Here is a 23,808-nt window from a genome sequence, read left to right on the forward strand (position 1 = left end):
TTTTCTTTCTTTGTTTTTTATTTAAATGGAGAGACTTTGAGTAGGACTGCCTGTGTTACAACTTTTCTGAAGTGCTAAGCACTTCACTTGAGCTATGAATCATCAACAGTGACAGCAGCAGAAACATCTTGTCATAAGCAATGAAGAAACTTCAAATTAAGTATCCCACCAAATAATTTATGAAGATTGCTTATCCACAGTCAAGAGGGTTTGCTTATAAAAATAATTTATAATTTAATAATTATTACAGGGACAAAAATGTAACTACCCAAAGAACTTCAAAAATCTAAAATGACAAGAAGCAAAGGGGGAGCAGGGAAGTGAAAATGGGAGATTAACATCTCTCAAGCACTTCTCAGGGCTCTAAAATGCAAATCATTCTCACATACCTGTAAGGTGATCCATCTGCAAACATGTTGAAAAAAGGTATTTAAATTTCCCCAGGCCAATGCAGTTTTTCCCTCCTGCTCACCCTTTTTTCAGCATAGAAACTTGATGCTCAAACTCTCCATAATTTTTATCATGTCTCAGAACAGAATGAAGCCCTTCACTGTTTCTTCAAAGGGACTTGCAATACACCTCAGCATTAACATTCACATGATGGCAAGCACTGGAGACAATCTGGAACTCTGTGTAATCCAAAAAGTGATGCAGTTTTGTCCTGCTAATAAATGCTCTCATGGTGTAAGCAGAACGGCACCATCTTCTGCATTTAGGTTACATTTTACTACTTTCCTTTAAAATTTACTGTCCTTTCACAATTACAGGCATGTCCATGCCTTCTAAAATCCAAACCTCTGAGACATCAAAAACTACTTTAACCGTGAGACTTTTCCCTCCCAGAGTCCCAGGACACTCCTTCCTGCTTCTTCAGCTAGAAAAACTGTCAGTTCCCAGCACCCGTGTCCTTCCCTGCACACAGACCATTCACTGCCAAAGCCCTTCCGTCTCAAGCACTGAATTAAACAGATATTACACACAAAAAGGAGCTGCTATCGCATACTTATTGTTCTTAAATTGTTCAAAAATACATTTACTCTTGAAATGTGTTGGCTTCCCTGATTTCACTGCAGCCAGCTTACACACATACCCAGACTATGTATTCCACACAATTAAAAACAACTTTCTATACTAATAATATCATGCTCCCTCTAGCTATAATCCAAAACCAGAAGTTGATGTGCTGACTATTTCAGACCCAATAAAAGTATCCCTCTGGTTTCTGAACCCTTTCACCTGCTTTCAAACCTCCACAAAGAATGGATGTCTTGGTAGTGCTGGTTTTGCCCTCATCACCTCGCAGGAAAAGAAAAAACCCCACCCATGTATGGTCCCAGAACTAGAATACTTGTAAAAAACATGTCTTGTGAGAAATTTTATTGTTACTCACTACTCAAAAGATGCATTTTCCTTTCCTAGTAACATGTCCATGTGCAGTAGGTGCCAAAAGGCAGCAGAATAAATTATTTTAGGCATGTGGGTGTGCATGCATGCTGACCTTCTGAGGCACAGCCTAATGAAGATCAGAAACCATCAAGCGCACTGATACAAATAACCTAAATTCTCGTATGTATGCTTAGTAAAGCATTCAAGTGACTTCAAAGACCTCTATCAATACAGAAAAGAACTGCATTAAAATTCTGAGCCTCCAAATCTATTAAGCATTTCCAAACACAGGAGGACGAGCACCAGGATTTGTTCAGCTGCCCTCACTGAGTTGTTCTCAGGGAAGAAGTGAGCTCAGACAGTCAGCTCACAGTGACACAGCTCCCTTCCATCAGCTCAGCAATTTAATGGTCAGTAATTCTAACCTGTGTTTTCAATCTCGTTCATAAAAACACTGCTTTAGCTTGATGAAGGCCAATGAGGGGCACCAGTGCCAAACAGATCAGATGATTCTTCCCCAAAATGCACCCCTGCACTTTGGTCCTGGACATGGCAGAACAAGAGGGGGTCATGCAGCTCCTGGGATGCACCAGCAGCGGTAGGGATATGCTGGGCGAGCTCTGCCTTCTGCACTGTGACCATGAATCAATCATGGTGGTGAAAGTCCTGACCTCACCATGGTCACCATCTCTGGTCCCAGCCAGAGATGCTGGCAATGCACCATGTGTCCCAACCAGGGCTGTCCTGGATGATGGAGCTCGGCGGAGGGGAACAGTGAACACACAGCCAGTGTGTTCAAATGGGATTCATTAATCAGGCTCCAACTGCTCCACTTCACTAGACGGAAGCTCTTTATAGACACTGCCTCATTTATTTATTTTTTGAATGCCCAGATTAGTTTAGTGTGAAGCTGTTGAGAGATATAATTTGTCTGAGCAGATGATCTATAGATCACTGAATGAACACTAACCAGGCTCTTGCAGCTCACAGAAGAAACATATTGTGCACTCTGCCACGGCTGCAGCACAGGAAAGGTGACCTCTTTTTTCCTAAAATTTAGCCCCCAGCAATCTGGAGGTCAGAGAGCTGGCACCTCTTCTAACATGCTCAGCCCTGACTGAGGGCAGAGCTGCAGCCTCTGCCTAGGAAGAACAGAGCCCTCAAATCAGAGGGAAATCAGCAAGTGATAACTAACCTGGCATTCTGCTGGGGACAGGCTTTTCTCACACAAACAGCCTTTTCTGCTCACATCTGTGAATATATGCATATTTAAAAAATAAATTATCTTTCATTCAGATTAGTTACTAGAATATCTCTTTCTCTGCTGAAGCAGATTTGTTCCTATGGTTGTATCTACTGCTATTCTGGGACTTGGTATTGTTTTCTCACTATTGCTGCAGAAAATGTTCAGCAGCTAATTGCACAGTCAAGTCCTTTCACATAATTTTCACTTTGACAAGAGTAATTAAAAAGCTAAACGGCTCGAGAACCAATTGATTAGGTCTGGAAGCAAAGCTCTGTTTAGGCGATCCTGAGATGCACGTGTACAGAACAGCAAGCGTTCACAAAACACAATTAGGAGTATGTTTCCTCAGTGCTGATGATTTAGTCTGATTCTTGCAAGATCTCTTTTTTGCCCAATTTGTATCATATGTGATATTCACTATGTGCTGCACATAGACCATGTTTTCAAGAGTCAGGGAAATTAACCTCAGAGGCCAAGTTACAGAGTATTTTCCTTCCCCCACCCATATTTGCAGTCTCCAAATAGCTGATGTTTGCAAATGGACTCAAACACCTCCTGTCATAGGAATGAACTACACAAGGCTATTGTATCACTAAATTTCATTTGCTTGCCTTAAAATTGCTCCAAGTTCTCCATAACAGGACTTCTAATATCATTACATTTCAAACTACATAATTGAAATTATAAAGTAAAGGGTTCCAAAATTACTACAGATGTACCAAAATAATGAGCTTTGGAACAGTAATGGAACAGAAACTCTCGGACGCCTGAGGTTACACAAAAATGTAAGATGCTCCCTATAACTTCTATAATAAAGCTAATAATTCTATTCTTGAAAGAGAAGTTGAAAGGGTTTTCTTTAAACTACTTCCTTCTCAGTGAAGTTTGGTCAGTTCCTGACTACATATTTGAAAACCTGCCAAGAAATGTGAAAGGATTAAAGCTAATGGGAACTTGGAGCAGCAATAATGAGAAACCCTCTATGCATACAGGGGATCAAACACCAGGCTCCTCCCATGCCACCTGATGAGTAAGAAAGTGCTGGTGCTCCTCAAAGCCAACAGCTCTGACCTCTGTGAGTGTGGGGCCTTAGACATAGGTTAGAGAACAGGTTCATGGCATAGGTCACCAACACACACAAATCTTGGAATAAAGCTACAGAGACATCTGAAAGAGAGCTGGGTACAAGTGTGCCTGCCTGCAGAGGGGTTTCAAACCCAGGTGGGCCTTGGGTGCCACTCTGCAGCAGCACTGCACACCACTACTCCAGGCACAGCAATACTTCAGAGACACAAAACCAAAACCCCAAACCAAGGTACATTTTCTGTACCCTTTCTCTGGTACAGAAAGCCAAAAGTTGACCTAAATTTTCTTGCACAAGTAAAACATCAAATCTTTCGAGGGAAGTCAAAGGCATAAAGAGAATTGTGTCTTTATGTAAGTAGATATGCTGAAAGAAGCCATAGAAGGTTTCACACATTCACAAATGTGATAATTTAGATGACAAATGTAGCAAATTAAAACCAACTTGTTAGCTAATAGAATATTTAATTATGTACTATGAACAATCACTTGCATATCTGGGAATTTAAACAATTATTTTCGGAAGGGGAGAAACATTTCTGAGAACAAGGGGTTTTTAGCATCTCAGAGCTTTCCCCCTGCATTCCCTTCCACCTTACCTTGTTTATAGCTCTATTCAGTAATAGTTTTTACTTGTTTCCTCGATGTCTTAATTTCCTGCAATAATACATCTGCCATGAATAATTAAGCAATGCATTTGCTGCTCGCTGAAAGCTGAACAAGTGCTATAAATCAGTTCTGGGACCCTCTGCCAGCATAGACAGAATCAGAGATCTGCTAATGCTGGCATTTCTTTCTGCAGGTGAGAGGAATGGAGCACAGAAACACTCAAGAAGATGCTCAGCAGCGCCAGGTTCCCTTGCCGTGGCACTGGCCCTGGCATTTTGGTAGAGTGATTGTCTGCATCTTCTCCCAAGCAGGAGGACTTCAAAGACTGTTTTGACAAGGGACAGTAAACCTAAATGTTCTAAATTCTCCATATTTACTCCTTTCTCACATTCCTAGGTTGTTCCCTCTTATTTTCCCACTCCATAGTCAGGAGGAGGAGAGCAGAACGTGTCCTGAGAGTGCATTATTCCCTTCTCAGCACCAAAATGATGGACTGCATTATTCTCTTCTCGGCACCAAAATGACGGACTGCTGTGCATTCCTTGCTATATTTCCACCTTATTTCCCCTGCTGCTTGTGGTTCAAACCAGGATACCACCGGATGGTACGAAGAGCTGAAGGATCATCTGTAGTCAGGCCCATTACAGCCAGTGAAGGTTTATCTTGCCGAGTCACACTTGCTCTCAGACAGCTGGGCAGGCTGCATTTCTCACTTTTTTGTATATGAAGATGGAAGATAACAACAAGCTACAAAAACAACAGTGATAACACTTCCCTTCAACACTTTCACTCGCATCCGTATCAGGGGAGAGGAACAATAAAACAACCTTCCACTACTAGAACAGGATTCACCTTTTAATTGGATGAGGTTTACAGTGCAATCACTTCAAGCTCAGCTGTGGAGTGTATGAGCCTCTCCAGCTTGGCAGAGCAGGGACACTAGAAAACTAATCAAGGTGAGGTATCCAGGCCCAGGAAATGTCAGGGTGGCCATTAGAATTCCACATGTCTTAATTTGAGAATCTCCCCGATTCACTAGAATGTGCAGAGACTCAAAAAAATTAAAGGTCAAAATGTAAAACAATTCATCACTAAATTTCCCTACAAAACAAACCATGCAATGTTCCTGGTTTTAATTCTGTTTACAACAGATTGCACATATTTTAAAAATGTAACGTTTAGCAGCTGTGCTGCCAGTCTGCGGAGTTTGCATATATAGCTGTGATATTACCATACTCTATTATTCATAACAGGCAACAGACTTCATTCTTCATCTTGTGAAAAATAATTGCAGTTTGAAGTCAAAGTCTGATGGCAAAGAAACACCCAATATAATGGCTAGAGTTTCCAGAATTCAGGAACTCATGTAATGGCCTGCATTTTGATTTAAATCAATTCATTAAAAAGACAAATGTCCTCTGATCTGTACTTCTTCAGCAAGAAGTACATGGCTCTTTTATGAAACCCAGGAAAGGAAAAATCTAGGTAGGTAAATAGCTTTTTCTTATCCACAACAAACATGCAATAAATTAACTGTAATCTTTTAACATGAAGCATGAGATAGTCCCATCTCATACAGCCCTGAGACCTCACTCAGACAGAAATTCATGAATTGATGTATAGCTATTCATAGCAAGAATGACTACTGGAAGGAGAAAGAAAAAAACCGTACACATCCTCCCTTCCACTACTATTAACATTAAAAGCATTCTATACAAATACACATTTTTAATACATTTTCCCTTTCTTATGCAGAAATAAGCATTTAGACATATTTTAGTCAGAAGATCTTGCAAGACCTACAGCTCCATTTTCAATTGTTTCCCCAAGCACTTTGTGCTGCCAGAAGCTGTTTCAATGCAGCCCCCAAGAGCTGCTGGACAGCAAAGCAGCATTGTTCGCCTGGAGCAGTGCACGTGCTGACCCTCCAAGCTGCTCTGTGTGCTGTGCTGTACAGACTGGCACAACCACACTGCCTTCCTTAGGAATATCCCACAGTCAGGGCAGAACAGCACAGGCATTTGGTGCTGTCAGAGAGATGGGCTCTTGCACACCACGGCAGCCATCCCCAGACACACACCAGAGCCCTGCCTTGGCCAGCAAAGCCCCTGAAACCATCAGAGCTCATACTCTGACCTCTGAACAGGTGTGTAGCATGGTACAGTCTCAGGGTAGATGACTACTTACAGATAAATACATAACATGTACTGAGAGAAAGAAACAAACCCAGAAATACCTGCTACAGTTTGCAGAGCTGAGTTTACTGTATGGCTTCAGAAGATGAACCACACATGCTAACAGGCAGCTGACCTTTAGTCACACACAGACGTGGGCAAAAAGATAGCAAACTATGAGGGTCCATGAGAAAACTAGTGGATATTTGTAAGTTTTATTTTGCATATTCTCCCCTGTATTTGCCCAGCAGCTCCTCTATAGCAGAGCTACAAAGTCAGAGAAGGGCACTGAAGAGGACTAAGGACCTGGAAAACACTTTCACACAAAGCTACATAGTCAGAGGAAAGACAGTGATTGTCACTTGAGAGGAGGATGAAAAAGGACAGAATAAAACATCAGAGTATCAGGTGACCTAGAGAAGACAGGCTGGGAGACTGTACCTTTCCTGGCTAATAAATGAAGACAAAGAAACATTCATTAAAAAAAAAAAAAATCACACTGTCTATTCAGAACATATCTGAAGGAACACTTTCTGTTTGCATATGAAATTCCAGAAATTCCTCTGGAAATTCAATTCCATACCCAACAACCCTGCATGTCTGTGACTGTTGCTTAGTGCCCGACCTGAACTTCCCAGCTGCAGTTCAGCCACATTATTTCTTGTCCTAGCAGTGGATGGGAAGGGCTGACCTCTCCCCAGTTAATGCTTCCATTGTGGTAGTGGGATGCTCAAGATGAGATGTTTCACCACAGGCCTTACCCATGTGAGCAAGTAAAATAACTATCAAATGTGTTTTCAGGATGGTACTCCTCATTTTTGCCTATCACTGTGATGTCTGTCCCTCTCAAAACAGCACTGCTCTGTCGACTCCTGTATGGTTTAGGATCCATTAGCACTGCAAGACCTTTTCTGTACACCAGCTGTCTAGGCAGTTGTCTCTCATTCTGTATTTATGTAGCTGATTACTCCTATTTTCAAACATCTATCCACATTTTTCCTTATTGACATGCATCCTCTCAGACAGTTTTGCCAATTTGTAAAGATCATTCTGAATTCTAATGGTGTCCTCCAACATGCTTGCCGCTCTTCCCAGCTTGTTGTTGCCTGCAAATTTAATAAGCATGTTCTCTATTCTATCAGAGAGATCATTACTGCAAATGCTGAATGCTACCAAACTGCCAAATACCCACCCTATGAGCAGATGTTTCACAGGAAAAAGCCTCATGAGGGAGCACTGAAAGCTTTACTAAAGATAAATGACATCTACTGCTTCTCCATTCACAAAGCCTGTTAGCCTGTCATTAAAGGAAATTAGATTGATCTGACCTTGACAAACGTACATTGAGTATTATTCCTTTGCCCATGTGGATAAAATAATATTTAGAGTTGTTGCAATTAATAAAGCTTCCCAGAAGCAGTAACAGAAGTTATGTTTCTGAGAGCAACTTCTAATTTTACATAGGAAATAGGAACTAATGTGGGTGGGGAGAAAAGGCAAGAGTATGAGATGATCTTTTTTGTACCTCCTTAAAACATCTAGCATTTGTTGGCCATCATTGGAGGCTTATGTTGGGATAATTTTGGGATAAATGGATCTAGAGTTTGACACAGTCCAGCCATTATTGTAACACAAAATAATTCTGCAATTTGACATAAACTTGTCAAATGCATGTAACTCTTAACATATTAAGTGGAGTTTCTTAAATTCCACATAATTCCACAGGAAACTTCTCACACAACATAGTACAGATTACAGACAATGCCAGAACTTTTGAGCTAGAATTGCTTCTGAAAGAAAAGCTTTATCTGCAACAGAAGACTGAGTGTGTAATGAAAAAGATGTTGAGCACTCCATAGATGCTGACTGAACAATACAGGGATTTAGCCTTAATGTGTAAAAAACCCCCAAATCATACTCTGCTCTTAAAATAGGGCACACAGCTCTACAGACATATGAACAGTAGCGTATTTTAGCATCTGAGAAAAAGAAAAACCCAAAACTTTGGCAGTTAAATATGTCAAATGTTCCATGCATTTACTAAAGCAGTATAAAGGTTCGACAGGCACTGCCAAGAAAGACAAGACCTAGCTCCTGTGGCCTGCAGGACAACCACAGAGCAACTTCAACAAAAAACCTCTCTATTTCCACAACTGCCTCAAGACACAGACAAATGCACTAGAAGAGGAACTTCATGGTGTCAGTGTGAGTTAATTCTCTCTGCCCACGTTCCAGGCTGGGTGCTGGAGGACCTGGAGGATGCCTCTGCTGTGCACCTCTGGCTCTTGGGAAGGCTGAGATCACAGCAGCTCTGGCTACATTCACAGAATGAATATACAGCAAATTTAGTTACACACGAGCTCACACAGCATCCTTTACATAGTGATCCAGCATTAAATTCCCTTTATATTACTCAGCAGCCTGTTTTTCTATGGGTCACTCCTTTCACAAACCAGGTTCTGTTGTCTCCGGACATTACTACAGATGGGCTTTGGTGGTCAAATGTGTTCACAGACATTTTAAACTAGAAATCTATAAATAATACCACAGTCAGCTTTAAGGGTACAAAAGTATTTCTCCACTCTCTTTGTTTTTAAGAGCATTCAAAGACAATTTTTGCAGAAAGAACCAAAAACAAATGTCCAACTCACAAAATACAGCCCACCAACTCAAACTTTGGCTGAGGACCAAGCAGGGCATATTTCATGAACCAAACTCACAAAGAGCTGAAAAGAACAGGTTATAACTAAGGAACTTCATGTTAACCCCTGCTAAGCTATGTGTAATGGAGCATTAAAAAGGATATTGGAAGTCTATATACAGCAAGTATAAATGACAAGTCAACAACCAGGACCATTGCCTGTTACATCAAACAAGAGTAAAGGGAGCCCTTCCAGGTTTTGAACTACCCTCATCATCCTCCTGAGAGCCATACTGAACTCTGTACTCAGCATGTCAAGACTAAGAACACTGTGTCAGGACCAGGCAACACAGTCCTTTGAAGAGGAATACAAAACTATTTGCTTATGAGGTAAGTTTGCTTCTCTAAGGGTTTTCCTGCATACTGCAAAAACTGAAAGCTTCTGTTTGATGCTAAATAGGATTAAAATACATAGTCATCATCATCATATCTGTATTTCAACCATTTTCAGCATTTAACAAGAATCTCACCACTCATCATTCAGTTATTTCAATGAATCTTTCCTCTTTAAAGATTAAAGTAAACAGTCTGTAAGTAAAATACACCTATAGCTGCCTCACTCCCAAGCTTTTTTCCCCAAATAGTGAGACTGAAATCCTTTCTGAAATCAATGCATGGCAACTCTCTCATTTACCTCACAGACAGAATTTCAGTTTCAAGTTTGAAAAGCAATTAAATGTCATTTGTCTTAGGGACAACACCAAAGTGAGAGCTTTGCAGCACACTCTGTCTCCCACTCCATGGTCCTTTCCATGAGACTCTGGTTACTTCCAGAGAACACACTATCAGCTCAAATAGAATAACCTCATGCAACAAAGACAAACCAACCCAAAACCTCTTCTTGACATGCTGACTTTATTAAAAGCACCAACTCAGAACAGTCACCCTTTGTGCAATGAATTTCTGATGGAATAGGGTGGCATTTCCATATATATTTCCATTTTGACCAGGTACTACCTATATGTCTCAATCCAATTTTACAAAATATATTCCTGGAAATTGTATTATTAATTACTGGGGGGGGAAAAGGAAACAATGAGTAATATATACAATGAAGGGCCATCTGAAAAGCACAGTGGGACTGCAAAGACATTCCAGCCTGTACTACACAAAATGGAATATATTCTGTAATTATTTTTAATACCACATGCATGCCCCTCAGTCTGAAGGCCTAATGTTATGATGCATCAGAGAAAGACAAAACTAACTGACATTCAAAGCTCTAGCATTGCAGGCTACAATTCATATACAAATGTAAAGCCATCATCCACTACAAAAAGTGCTTTGATTTAATTCAGTGATCATATGTCAGTAAAGTGTGTAAGGCAAAAGACATTTCTGTGACTTAAAAGTTTCAATAAGCACCCTACAGTGTTTTCACACCAACAAAATAAATGAGATTTGTCTCTGGCACAGACAAAGCACTGATTCTCACAAGGGACTAAACACAGAATTCAATTAAGAGTACACCACTGCTTTTCAGCTCTTGATACATAAAGATAGACAACTTACCAGAGAAAAAGCACCCATGAACAGATGCTTTTTTTCCCACTCCTTTTTAAACCAGGCATGTTCAACATCAAAAAAGATTGACTAACATTTTGAGCAAACAAATTTCATACTCTTGGTTGTTCACCAAAATGAGCTTGATCATCTTATATTACGGTATCATTCTGAAGCAGCAGTATAATGAACAGATAATCAAAGAAACAAGAAAAGCATTCCTATTACCACATCATTGCTTTTTACAACTGCTCAGCTAAAACACTGAAAGCTCCAGCAGATCATCTACTTTTTCCCTTTCTGACATCAGTACCAGTAATAGCCAGGAGCAGCACGACAAACCATATTATTTTATCTGTTTTCTGGCACTCTTTTCCATCTGCAAAGAATGTTACCATCACAACTACAGGGTATTTTAAATATCTCCTTAAAATACACACAGCAGCCTCTGCAAATAGCCACAATTTATTAACATCTGTGAATGAATGCAAATAACTTGCAATTAGATTTGGAAAGTAAGGGGTAAGCTTTACCAAGACTGGTAGTCAGCTCTTAACAGAAAGGGAAAATTACCTGTGAAGAATCACTCAGATGACTAAATGAGACGCAATCCAGCAAAATGCATTTTGATGTACTTAGGGGCAGATATTCATGAGAAAAAAGCCAAGTCACACTAATGAAATACAAGTTTGCATCCTGGGAATCAGAGGTCCAGAAAGGAATTCAGAGGTCACAGTGGAGGACCACGTTCCCAGCTGAATGCTGTGGATAAAAAGCCTAAAGTGCCATTGTACTGCTGGAAAATGCAGCCACTTGTCTTGGTCCTGGTCCCTTGACTTTAAAAAACATACTGAACAGTCTGGAGGAATAGTGAATAAAAATTACATCTGGTCAGAAAAATCAAGACAAGCCCATTTTTCTACAACAAAAAGAAAAACTTTCAGGTTCTCTAACTCTTCCACTTCAAGTTGCTTCTCCAGGAGATTATATTAAATAGCAGGAGTCTGCAGCCTTGCTGACAGATGTTCCAACATCCAGTGTCTAAACCCTCAAAATGCATAAATGTAGTTTTAAATAAATACAAATTTGAAGAAGTAATGATTATTTGCCATTTTTACAGATCATATAGGAGATGGGTAAATTCTCTACCATTTAGTTTTCAAATCACGATTTGATAGCCTCCCAAAAGCTACGTGCTAGTTCATCCACAGCTGTTCAAAGTAGATGCTGATTACTACTGAAATTATACAGCCTGTGCTACGCAGGTCAGAGCAAAAGACTGCTCTGATCTGATTTCTGCCCTTAAAATCTATGAATCCACACTGAAGATAAAATTGTAAGCAAGCAGTTCTATTGGTTTTCTGTATCACCAAGCCAATAAGCACACACTCTCTCACAGAACTAGTATTAAATATATCATGCCTTCAGCACTTGTCACTGTGCTGGATAATTTACATGGACACAAACACAGGAAGTCCCTTGTGAAGGCAAGAGAGGAATTCTGGCTGCGCAGCCAAGTCCAAATGGTGCAAACGGCAAGTGGGAATGCTTAGCCCTGCACAGCAGCAGTGAGGAGCTTAAACAAGGAGCAGTGGAGTAGAGGCAACAGTCAGAGCCTACACCATGCAAACCACTGCCCCCCAGATGTCCCTGCAGACTGACCACACGCTCAAACTGCCCGAGAGCAAAATTCAAGAGTAAGCCTGGCTGCAGTTCTATAGCACCTCTCTGGGCTCAGGAGCCACCACTCACCGAGAGCTCCAAGAGGAAAAGAGTAAGAGATCACTCTAAATTTATTCTGTTTTTACATCCTCCATAGCTCTCTGTACTGACCACTACTGGATGAGGGATTTGGGGCTAAGCAGACCTTTGACCTGGCAGCTGATGTTGATTGATGAATGCTGTTGGCTTTAACAATAAATAAAAAAGACAAATCATCATGCTGTGATTTGTTGTGGGTAGCAACACAAACTAATTCATGACTTCTGCAAGTGCTGGAGCTAAAATGGCTATAAATGCAGAAAAAGATCTGTTGTCTACACACTTAGCATCCCTTCTACCTTGATGTCTGCAACACTTAGCTATGAGCAGGCAGCATTCAAGTATTTTACAGAAAAGTGCAGAATCCATTTCTACCTAAATATATGTATTTATATATATGATGAGAAAGGACACCAAAAATAAACACTACACAATAACTGTGGTTAATATTTCAACCTGTCCCTTAATGATGCCACCTCAATGCCTCAGGTACAGGGGTTTTCCTAAACAGTATTTTCCATGTTATTTTTCCTGATAGAATATGTCAAGCTAGTCAAGGTGGAATTGCAGAAAATTAGTATTTACCTGTGCTGCAATACCTGGATCCAATCGCATCAATTACACATAATCACTACATGCAGAACACTGTTTGGGGACAGGCATGCAAACAGGAAACCTGGAAACAGAAACTGATGCAAGGCAGCAGTGGAGAAGCCTCATGTCCAGCTTTTGGGATGGGATCCCTCTGCTCAGCTCTGTGAAGTGGACATTTTCCAGGCTTGCACAACAGCAAGGCTGTCCCACAGGCTGGCCTGGAGCAGCTGTATTTGGGGTTGAGCTGTTGTTAAGGCATCATTCAGGTTATGAAGCAAAGGCAGCAGAGCTGAATCAGGGAGTCAAAACAAGCCAAGCTGGTCTTGGGAGCACAAAACAGTAAGGGCAGACAGCAAAGTCAGTGGACAAGCAGAATCAAGTGCCATAACACATGTTCCCTCCAGTGCTCTTCCACCCAAAACCTCCTGACAGCACTTCAGGTACAATGCAAAATCCCTGGCAAAACAGAGCTCACCTGAAGCTAGACAGGCAATCTTACTATTCTTAGTCTCTTAGACATCACCATATCTAAAAAAGCCATCCTAACACTCCTTTCCCCAAAGTTCACAAGCATCAGCATCCTACCTTTCTATTTTCTTTCTCAATGAGTCTCCTCAATTCAACTAGCATCCAAGAAACATTGATTGCAAAAAAACCCCAAGTACAAGATACACATCTTTTGGACATAAAGCAACTCTTTCTTTCAGGGGTAGGGCAGCCTTGACACCCCACAGACTTGGGGTCTTTCCTGGCCAGGGATGGTGGGAGCCAGAACCCTGCCTTGACCACACCAGCTCATTGAGGCATGTTTCATCCACCCCCTCAAGTAAAAGCTAAGTTTGCTCTACCTTTAGAAATCAAAAGGTGCAAATTGTTTGTTTACCAGGTATCAATTCACAGGTAGCTGGCCTAATTCTGCCTTAGTTCTTTCCTTCTACAAGGTCACTTTTGAAGTGGTTTTATTCCTTAAGCCCTTTGAAATTCTGTGCAAGACAAACCAAAATATACTGTGGTTAGAAAAGACTTAGGATGGGTCACTTAGTCTCTTCCTTTGGCTAATGGAACCTGTGTCCAAGACTTCAAAAACCAAACCCTAATTTTTAAAAAACCAAGACAACAACAAAAGACTTTGCTGATGATTTCTCATGACAGTATTGATTTTTTTTCCCCATTTTCTCTGCATTTTGTACTGAGAGGGGATTTTTTTGTTGTTTTTAATTTTATTAGAACAAACGACATATTTTCAAAAGCTGGAAAAAAGGCATCTTTTAGTTGACAATTGCACTGAATATTAACTGAAATATGCAAAGCCATTTTTCCCATGCACAATCAAAAGCTGATAGACAGGGAAGCACAGAGTGTATAAAAAAACCCACACAAGCAAGCTGAGAGAGAATGGGTAAAACAGCCATCCTGAATCAGCTCCGAGCTGCTCTAATGGAATTAGGGTCACCCTGACAGAAACACAGTCAGATCACAGAGAAAATTTAATAATTTCTTATTGCAGTCTGTAAAAGCTGGGGAGGATTTGAAAGAGCTTTCTGCCAAATTAGCACTTCTGTATCCACTGTTCATGCGCATGTGCCCCTTCCCACTCACCTTCTCCTCCCAGCACCCCACCAGAGCAGCCAGAAACCACCACTCCCCTCCTGCTGCCAGGGAGGCACCCAGAGAGCCCCTCGTTTTCTGACACTGTGCCACTCAGTTTAACCTTTGGATGCCCCTTCAATTCCTCATTGCTGACATTCTTCACAGCTCCCGTGAACTCAATTCCAGGGGCGGCACCGGCACAGCCCGGCGCTAATTCCGCCAGGCGATACACACTCAATCTGCTTCATCTCAGGCGTTAACATCCAGCTTGCTGCCAGCTGCCTTAATTGTCAGGAAGCTACAGCAGCCACAATGAAATGTGTTACAACAACAGCAGGTGGGGAAGGCAGGGAAGACCCAGTGGTGGGTGCTCCCTGAGCATCCAGCCAGGAGCCATGCTGCTGCCAGGGATGCAGCACAGCCCATCTCCAGCCCTCCTTCCCTGCTCCTATAAAAGGCAGTTTGAGGACTGGCTCCAGAAATTCCAGGGATAACCCTGCTCCCATTATCCTGCTGCTTTTAGCGGGGGAAATGCAGGAATGCTTTGCAGATACAGAGCCTGCCCAACCCTCCACTGACTCCAAGTAGCACTGCAATGGGGAGAAGGAAGAATCACACTGATTTCTTGGGAATAGCTATGACCACTGTAAATAAATACACTTTCACTGAAGCTAACAGGACGCTACAGGGACCAAAAACCTGAGTAGTGTGTACACAGAGTGCTGCACTGTCCATATATTATCAAGCCTTCCCCTTGCCCTTCACTACTGTCTTGAACCAGGAATCTCCAATGCCAGATTCACTACTGCATCACTGATGGCAGGTCATGTAAAATCCAGGGTTTGGGGGTGATATTTTACCCCTGCAGAGGCACAGAGCAGGCAGCTCCTTTCACACAGCTCCCCATCTCTGAGGGCTGGTGGCAAGATTCAGGGGGAAAGATGACAGAAAAATTCTAAGTTGCTAAAATACACAGAGCAACACTTCTCATCCTAGGAAACCCTCGATTAATCCACGGTGGCTGTGGTGGTTAAAAGGTCGGTGCCCTCCAGAGCTGCCTTCTAGATTAGGAAAAAGTAATTCAGAGTCAGTCTGCACAACAGAAAAAGGCATACATAGAGATAAACTTGCTCCTCAACACAGAAGTGTTCCACATCTGAGGCACCCCACAGAAACAGCCAATTTTGTTAAATTTAAGCATGTGCAAGTATTCCACAAAATTAGCAAACCACCTCTACTGCAAGGTATCCTCATGCCAGGAACTGTCCTAGGTCATCTCAAGATCCACCAGCTTCTGCACACCTGTGAGGTGAGTGATGCTTCTCTCCTTTGCAGGAACCAGGATAAAGACAATGAATTTCAGGGAATTTTTATACACCTCCAAACACGAAACAAGTATTTCTCTATGCCAGATTCCAAAATGGGCAACAACGTGCAGACATAAAGTGATCTGAATAAGCACCTTCCAACAGCACCAGCAGACAGCAAAGTAAGCTGAGGAGGGAGACAGCTGCTGTCCCCAGTTTAACTGGGCAGCTCAGACTCATACAGACTCACATTAATCTGCTGCCTATGCAAGTCATCCCTAATGACAACAAAAGTAGTGAACTCGAATGTTTCTTCACATCCCTCCTTCAGTCTTCTCTCCAGCTTCTCTAAATTTAGTCCTTCCCTTCAATCAAGGACATTTAGGACCCCCCAGTCTGTTTTCTACATTCAGACAGGCTCCTACCAACATGAACCAAGAACTCCTTCAACTTTCACAAAATTGTATCTAAATATAAGCCTGGTGACTAAAGCTGCAGTGAGAAAGAGATGACTGCTGGCAGCTCAGGAGGTGCCTCATGGTCAGCTTGGCTCCAGCTGAAGCGCCCCAGGAGCCCTGGGTACTTTCAGAGGTAAGGAGTATTCACAACTGCCAGTCTTTGATGAATATGCAGATATTTGGACACTGAAAATCTGGGTACAGGTCAAAAAAAAAAAAGGAAGAGGGGGCTGCACAAGTACTTGGGGACTGCCTAATAAATACACACCTCAAAATTATGCAAAGTAGCCATGAGGGTTCCTGCTTTCTGCATAACCCATTCCATAAGACATTCCTACTCTAAGGTGTTTTCAGTAGGCCACCACTAGCCATGTTTCTCTCCTCTTGTCTTTCCGCAACAGCATTTCATGTACATATTTTCCCTTGGCTGGATAGGGCTAATTAAAGCCAGTCACAGCAGCTGTATGGCACTACCAGGACATCAGCAAGGACACAACAGCTTAACGTATGACCACAAGGAAACACTGTACTCCAATTCTACTGAAATATAGGTGTAGGAGAGCTACACTAGAAGGTAAGAACTCGCACCCTCTTCCCCAACAGCTTTTGCCAACAGCAACTGCCTGCTGACTCAGGAGAGATGTCTCAGTGCTACACAAATTATGAGAGCTGGCAAAAGAACAAGGAAAAAGTAACAGGGATTACTGTGACCCCAATACTTCTTTCTTCCTCCGCCCCCAATTTTCTTTACTCATCTGTATGTGTTAGAAATCAAACTGTCAGGTTTTGATCTTGCAGCTACTACAGAAATTCTTCCTGCACTTGAATAAATTTTGTCAGTCTTTTTAGTTCTACTTGTGCCCCTTCATACACACCCTGTTTATCTGCAATGCGCAGACTGGGAAATAAAAAGACTGGGGGGGAGCTGTCTCTTAGCCCTCAGTGTTCCCAGTACAAACCAAGAAGGTTTAATATTTCTGGAAAGAAATTTTGCGAGGCATTCAAGCTTCCCAAAACCGAATGTTACTTACTGTCCGCTCCTGCTAAAGGCAGCATCAAGCAGCAGAGGATGGCTGCTGGCACAGTGAGTACTGGGATGCAGAACTTAGGCACCATATTCCAAAGTAGAGCAAGTCCTCTTCAGTCTGAGGCAAGTGGTCAGTACATCCAGTGTTACAGACACAGACTTACTCCTGCAAGCCAAAAGAGATAGGAAAGGAAAATTATTATGACACACAGATTAACTGCCAGTATACCAAACTGCATTACAGATACTTTGTAAGGGAAATTTAATTATCTTCCCTGCGTGAGCAGTAGAGCACCACACACGTCTGTGAATTCAATAAGCTGATTTCAAGGGTCAGGAGGCATAAACACACCCCTATCTCCAAGTTTACCTTCATGTAGAGTCTGGTTTATGGCCCATTAATGCATCCCTTAGTTGCTGTTGTTCACAACAGAGAGTTCTGAAGTTGCACATTATATACAAGAAACAGTCTTAAGTTCATGTAACTCTCCTTCTGTGTGCCCTAGACAGACGTGGTTGACTGCATATGTAGGGAGGTTTGTGATCAAATTACATGTGAGGCATAGCTTGGACCATTCAGCTGGGCTCCTGTACAGAGTCTCAGTGGGTTCTAGCAGAAGAAATGGAAGCTGAATTGGATCAGCTGTCAGCTCACAGGGCTACCAGAGTCACAGCAGAATGTTATTAAGGAATGTGTTTATAAAAGAAGCTTTACCCAAGCAAACACCTCAGCTTCAAACTCCCCAAAACAGACGGTGTAACTACCTAAAAGGACTCATGATTGGATATTCCTTCTCCAAAACAAAGCAAATTATCTTGCAAACTGCTTAACAAAGTCTAAGGTCTACTGTCAAGACAGACTTTAAAGGCACTAGCAAGCCCCATGCCCTCAGTGACACTCTGAGCAGTGACAGGGCTCACACTTTCAACGCCAGGCATCTCAACACAAGCCCATGAGTTATTGGAAAGTTGATGTGATTCTCCACTAAGCTGCGAAAGTTATCAAAGTTAACCGCACAGCATTATTAGTGAAAAAATTTCATGATGGCAGATGCCAGCCTGAGTGGACCCCATCAGTATCCCTGAAGCAAAGTATCTGCAACTGCACACGATGTTTGTGGCCCAACACACCACTCTTATTTGTGCTGGCAGACATTTCAAAAACACCTTCAAGACTGCTCTAACAAAGACATTTTTGAATTTTGCCAGGTTTGGAAGTGTATTGTTTTTTTGGAAACCGCTGAGCTTTTGATGGAAGTATCACAAGTTACAAACACGTCTACTTCTGACAAAAACACGGTGCTCAAAGAATGCCAGCAATGATCGTGCCTAGGGAAATCCAGGAGAAATCTCTAGAGAATCTACCTCGGCAAATATTTACATTGCATAGTACTAACAAAGAGGAGATCATGATTCTTCTCCATTCTGTTACCATATTTGCACAGTAGATCTTTTCGCATGTTATAATATTGCACAACACAGAGAAATATTTATTTATGCAACATCTTCTGCAGCCGAGGCATCTGAAAATACAAAATAACCTAGTTCTAACCTAGATGCAGAGAGAATACTGATCATCTCATCTTCTGCTTTTATTGTCTCAATGAGAAAGCATAAATAGAACTAAGCTCAGCAGCACGATTTTGAATACTGCAAAAGAGGCTCTTTGTAAAAGGCACACAGTTATCTTTGTTGCCCTCCAACTTCCCTATCCTCACTCATCCTTCACCAAAGGGTTACTAAAAGCACCATTAACATCTTACATAGCAAAGACAGATACAGCTAGTTGCATCTTTACAGCTGTGTAAGCTCTATTCCAGTGAGAAACTCAGTTCAGTCCCCAAGCAGTTGGCCCACTGTTAGCCAGGTACCCAGATATGGCCCACACAGGAATGGGAAGAAATGCGTGGATCAAGAGTGATGATTACATTTCTAAATTCTGCATGCACAGGGGTAATTTGTGCTGCCTGGAGAAGTGAACCCACTGAAGCACTTAAACCAGCATTACATCTGGCTCAACAGCAGCCAGAATCCTAAGAGGTTACTCTTCCTGGGGAGGGGAGTGGGAAACACCAAGGGTTGAAATTACTGTGTCAAAACTAATGATGTGTGTCAAACTCTCTAAGATTAGGACAGAGAACGAGTTTTACAGGTGGTGCTGAAACATCTTAGGTATTTGTCAGACCACATTGGGGATGAATAGCTTTCAGAGAGCTTTTCCTCTTTCATTCACTTCCATTAACAACAAAAGTGCCTCATCTAATGGTGTATCTTGAGTGCAGATTGCTCAGTCATGTCAAAGGCACCTCCATTCAGAAGTAACTCTCAGGAACACAAAAACCTCCGTTAAAGAATAGGTCTGTCTCTTGATTTCTCTCTTCTTTCAGCAAATGTGATCAAGCTTCTCTCCAGTTTCAAAAGATTTATAACTTTTCTCTCCAGCCCATGAGATACAGCATGCACTATGCAAAACTGATGAATTGTCAGATACCCTACCAGATGCTTCACAGACTTGATCTTTTTCAACTGTTTAGTGCTCTAAATAATTTACCATCTGGTAGAAAAGCCAGATTTTCTTATGCCAGTCTGCTGTCTGTCCCTACAAAGTTAATAGACCACCTTTGGCCTTTAACAGGATCAAAATTTGCCACTTCCTCTTTCCATGGCTGCTCTGCTTATGGAAAAGTTGTCTGCATTCAATAATTAAAGAGCTTTAAATTGGAATGTTTTAAAATTTTATAAATCTCAGTAGCTGTCATTCTCTTTTGAAAGTGAAAATATTAAAAACCTTCTCCCAGTGGTTCAGCTTTCCTGTTTTTCAGAAGGGACAGTGCTCTCTCCCAATGAGACAACCCAAAACTCAAAGCAAGGAGGCAGGGCATCAGCTGAAGCTCAGTTAACCCTTAGGAGGACAGCGTGACCCTGGAGTGTCAAACAGCAATCTTGAAGTAATGCCAAAGCATTCCTTTCCTGGGGCAGAAGACAGCCTAGGATGGAAAGAAGCTAAAACCCAAATAAGGTTGGTAGATTTTGGTAATGAGCTAAACAGATAAAAAGTCAGTATTGCTTTGGCAAAGTCAAGTACAACAGCAACTGACCAAAAAATGCTTCTACGCTTTTTAATATGTCTTGTCCCCAGCAACCTCACCCCTCTTGCATCTGGAATGATCTCCTGTGCACCAGATGACCTCAGCCCCTTCATTTGAAGGCCTCTTTAATCTTACTGGTTTGGCTAGCATCTCCCAACTGACATTGCATTTGGGAGCCCAGACACTGTAAAAGAAGGTTTTTCAAACACACACGTACATTCTCATTTCTCCTTCTGCATCTGGTCCTGGCAATATTATAAACTCTAGACTACATAACCCAAAATTAGGCTGAGGCTAAGCACTCCAGATGGCTTTGTAAAAACAGCTTTGAGTTTAGCAAGCTAAACTCCTGCCTCTGCCACAAACTCAGTGTTAGAGCTACCGAGAGCTAGTTTGGCAGAAAACTAGAAAGCAGGAAAGCACAACAAAAAACTAGCGAACTTCATTTAAATATATCGGTTTTTGCTGTGGGGCAGGTGGATGGAAAAGAGGGGGTCTTGAGGACATTTTTTGAAACCTACATGGTTTGATTCTTTCAGACAGGCAGAAAAAGCTGGACTCATTTAAAACAGAGCCAAGAATACCAACAGCTCATATGGTACTAAGAAATTCTGGCAATGAGTATGTCTCACAGGAGACAGCAAAGAGATTAGAAAAAGCAGTCAACTTTAAAGAGTCAAGAGGAATTTCAAACCAGCACTGAATAGCTTATGTCCTCTATGAACCTTTCTGGAAGATAAACTGAACTGAAACAAGTGTCATGTAGGTCACCAGCCAAGACTGGCATGGTGAAGAAAAGCATCCCCAAAGCAAGCCTGCCCATTCCAAACCAGGGACAAAAATACTGCACTAAAATCACTTTTTAGGTTAAGCTACTTTGCAACCCAAAGAATTGAGGAAGTCAGCACAATAAGTTCCCTCCAGGAACCCCTGTACATCCCCGGAACTGCCAGGTTTTGTTGTGTGTGTGAGTACTGACACTGCCTTTGCTGTGAAACACAGTTAAGAGACTCTGGAGAAACTTCCAGGGTGGGAAGGTAAGCCCAGTGCATAAGCAATGTCCTTATCTGACCTGGAGATGTAACACTGTCTTTTCAAAAGGGAACCTGAAACAATTCTGTTTGTTTTTCAAGGTGGAAACTTCTTGAGCATTCTCAAGGTGAGCCCAAGGATGCAGGTCAGAAAATACCAACTGGGCACCACCCAGATGATGGTAAAGACAGGGCTGAAACTACATCAGCTTCTTCCAGCACTACTGCATGTGCAACACAGTCAAATTCTCCTTCTGGACACCTACCTGCTACTTTATATTTTACACAAGTGCCCTGAAGGGAAATCAGTGTTCCAGAGGGACCCAATCAACACAACACCACCCAATCAGCTCTGGGCTGTCACACCAGTGACGGTGATCATGTGCCATGCGGAGCAATAAGGCAGCTCTTTATTCTGTTAAAAGTGAGAACAATAACTGGCTACAGCTCAGCTGCCTCGCTCTGTACATAATGCCTCATCTGTGCTCAGAAGGAGAAACAGGAAAACCATGACACACCATATAACTCAAGATCATCATATTGCACACATTAAAAGTTGTAGAAGCACAGTTACACACAAGCTAATGACTTTTGAATGTTTCACTTCACTACATTAGTATTCCTTTAGCATAGATTTCTTTGTGCTTTTCTGCGAGAAATATAATATAAAGAGACTTGGGGAGTACAGCAATATGGCCAAAAAAGACAAAATGAGTCTCATTTCACTCCGAACTCCCACATGCAGGGAATGTATTAGAAAGATTCAGTGGGGAGATATATGAAGATGGCAACGATGGCAACACTAGAATAGATTTAGGGAGGAACTTCCTATGAACTTGCAATACAGTAAAAAGGCCAAAAGCTAAAGAGACTGCCATGTGAGCAAAGGTACCACCTCTGGGACCCAGGTGTGAGCTGGCCCAGAGCATCAGTGTGGTGCTCTTAGTTACATGACTCTGAAACCATCCTGAGAGAAGGGATGAGCAAAGCTATTCAAAAACCAGGAAGGATAAAAATCTCTGTCAAGTCACAAGCACTAGACAGACTGGCTGAGGATTTGATAACTATCTGTAAGTACATGAAGGATACAAAACAACTAGAAAGGAGTGGAGCAGTATAATTAGCCATGGGCATAAAACTGTGAGTAACAGAATGAGGCAAACCAAAAGAAAGTATATGTTGAAAATTCTCAGTACACGGGAAAAGAAAAAAAAGAGAGAAAAAATAAGGACGACCCCTCCCCCACCCTGAGGAGTATTTTTCCCAGGACGAAAAATGTTTCATCACCTGTTTGGATACGAAATAAAAATGGGGCAGGAAAAAACAAAAAGAAAACCCCAAATAACCCACAATCTGGGAAAAAAACAACAAAACAAATGAACAAGCTAACAGAGGCAGATTGGTAAGGAGTAACATATGTAACAGCAAGAACAACTCAGAATTATTTTAAAAAGATTCTCCTCATTTTGATAAAGCATGAAAAAGTGAGAAGTGTTTAAGCACAAGCTGGCCCAGCTACAGGTCACTGTGATCCTGAACATGCAACTGCAACTTGATCCAAGACGAGGAGCAGAGAGAAGAGCCACTTTTAAGCAGAATGCAAGCACAACCTGAATATTTCTGTCAGCTTTATTGGCTACATTTGGTTCTGAAGACATTAATTTCTGAAGGTGTCATTGCCTGCAGACAATACTAGATAAGAAAGAGGAATTTTTCCACTGGAACAAGGATTATGGAGGGCCCCGTTAAATAACTATGGAGATAAGTTAAAACATCCACTTAAAATATAGATCAGCCTTGAGCCTCACAAGCCCAGCTATCACTCACAGTGAGCACTAAGCACAGATTGCTGTAGATCACCCTACCCAAGTGTAAAGGCTCCTAATGCCTGCTGTAAAGTCTCCTTAAAAGAAGTAAACTATTGCATATCAGCCTTTCAACAGAGGTCTCCTACATTGACAGAACAGGCCCAGCAGTGCATGAATTACACATCCAGGGCAGTAGAAAGTCCTACAAAAACACAAAACCAAATTCAGCTATTCCTTAGCTATCAGCAAACTCCTTTAATGTGAAAAAACATGCTCATGAGTCAGACATTTCCACAAAGCAAGAACTTCCGTGCTTTTTCTACAAATTACTGTACACGTGACAATGTAGTCTTAATACAAATGACTGTGTCATAACAGGCTTGATTGAATTCAGCACAATAGAAAACAGTGGAAGATTTAAAATCACAAGATACTAAGTCT

At 41.7% G+C, this 23,808-nt stretch overlaps 1 protein-coding gene across 10 annotated transcripts in view; it reads right to left on the reverse strand.

Moving 5' to 3' along the window:
• Positions 1-23,808, reverse strand: part of PTPRF (protein tyrosine phosphatase receptor type F) — a 377,255-nt gene that overhangs the window by 229,638 nt on the left and 123,809 nt on the right. For all 10 annotated transcript variants that reach the window (XM_085067811.1, XM_085067815.1, XM_085067816.1 and 7 more), the window contains exon 3: positions 17,444-17,605. In XM_085067811.1, the coding sequence (XP_084923937.1) occupies positions 17,444-17,528 (85 nt within the window). In that variant the 5' untranslated portion in view covers positions 17,529-17,605. The remainder of the gene's footprint in view (positions 1-17,443; positions 17,606-23,808) is intronic.

Source organism: Lichenostomus cassidix, chromosome 8 (genome assembly GCF_008360975.1).
Source record: "Lichenostomus cassidix isolate B80296 chromosome 8, HeHo_3.0, whole genome shotgun sequence".
Lineage (NCBI taxonomy): Eukaryota > Metazoa > Chordata > Aves > Passeriformes > Meliphagidae > Lichenostomus > Lichenostomus cassidix.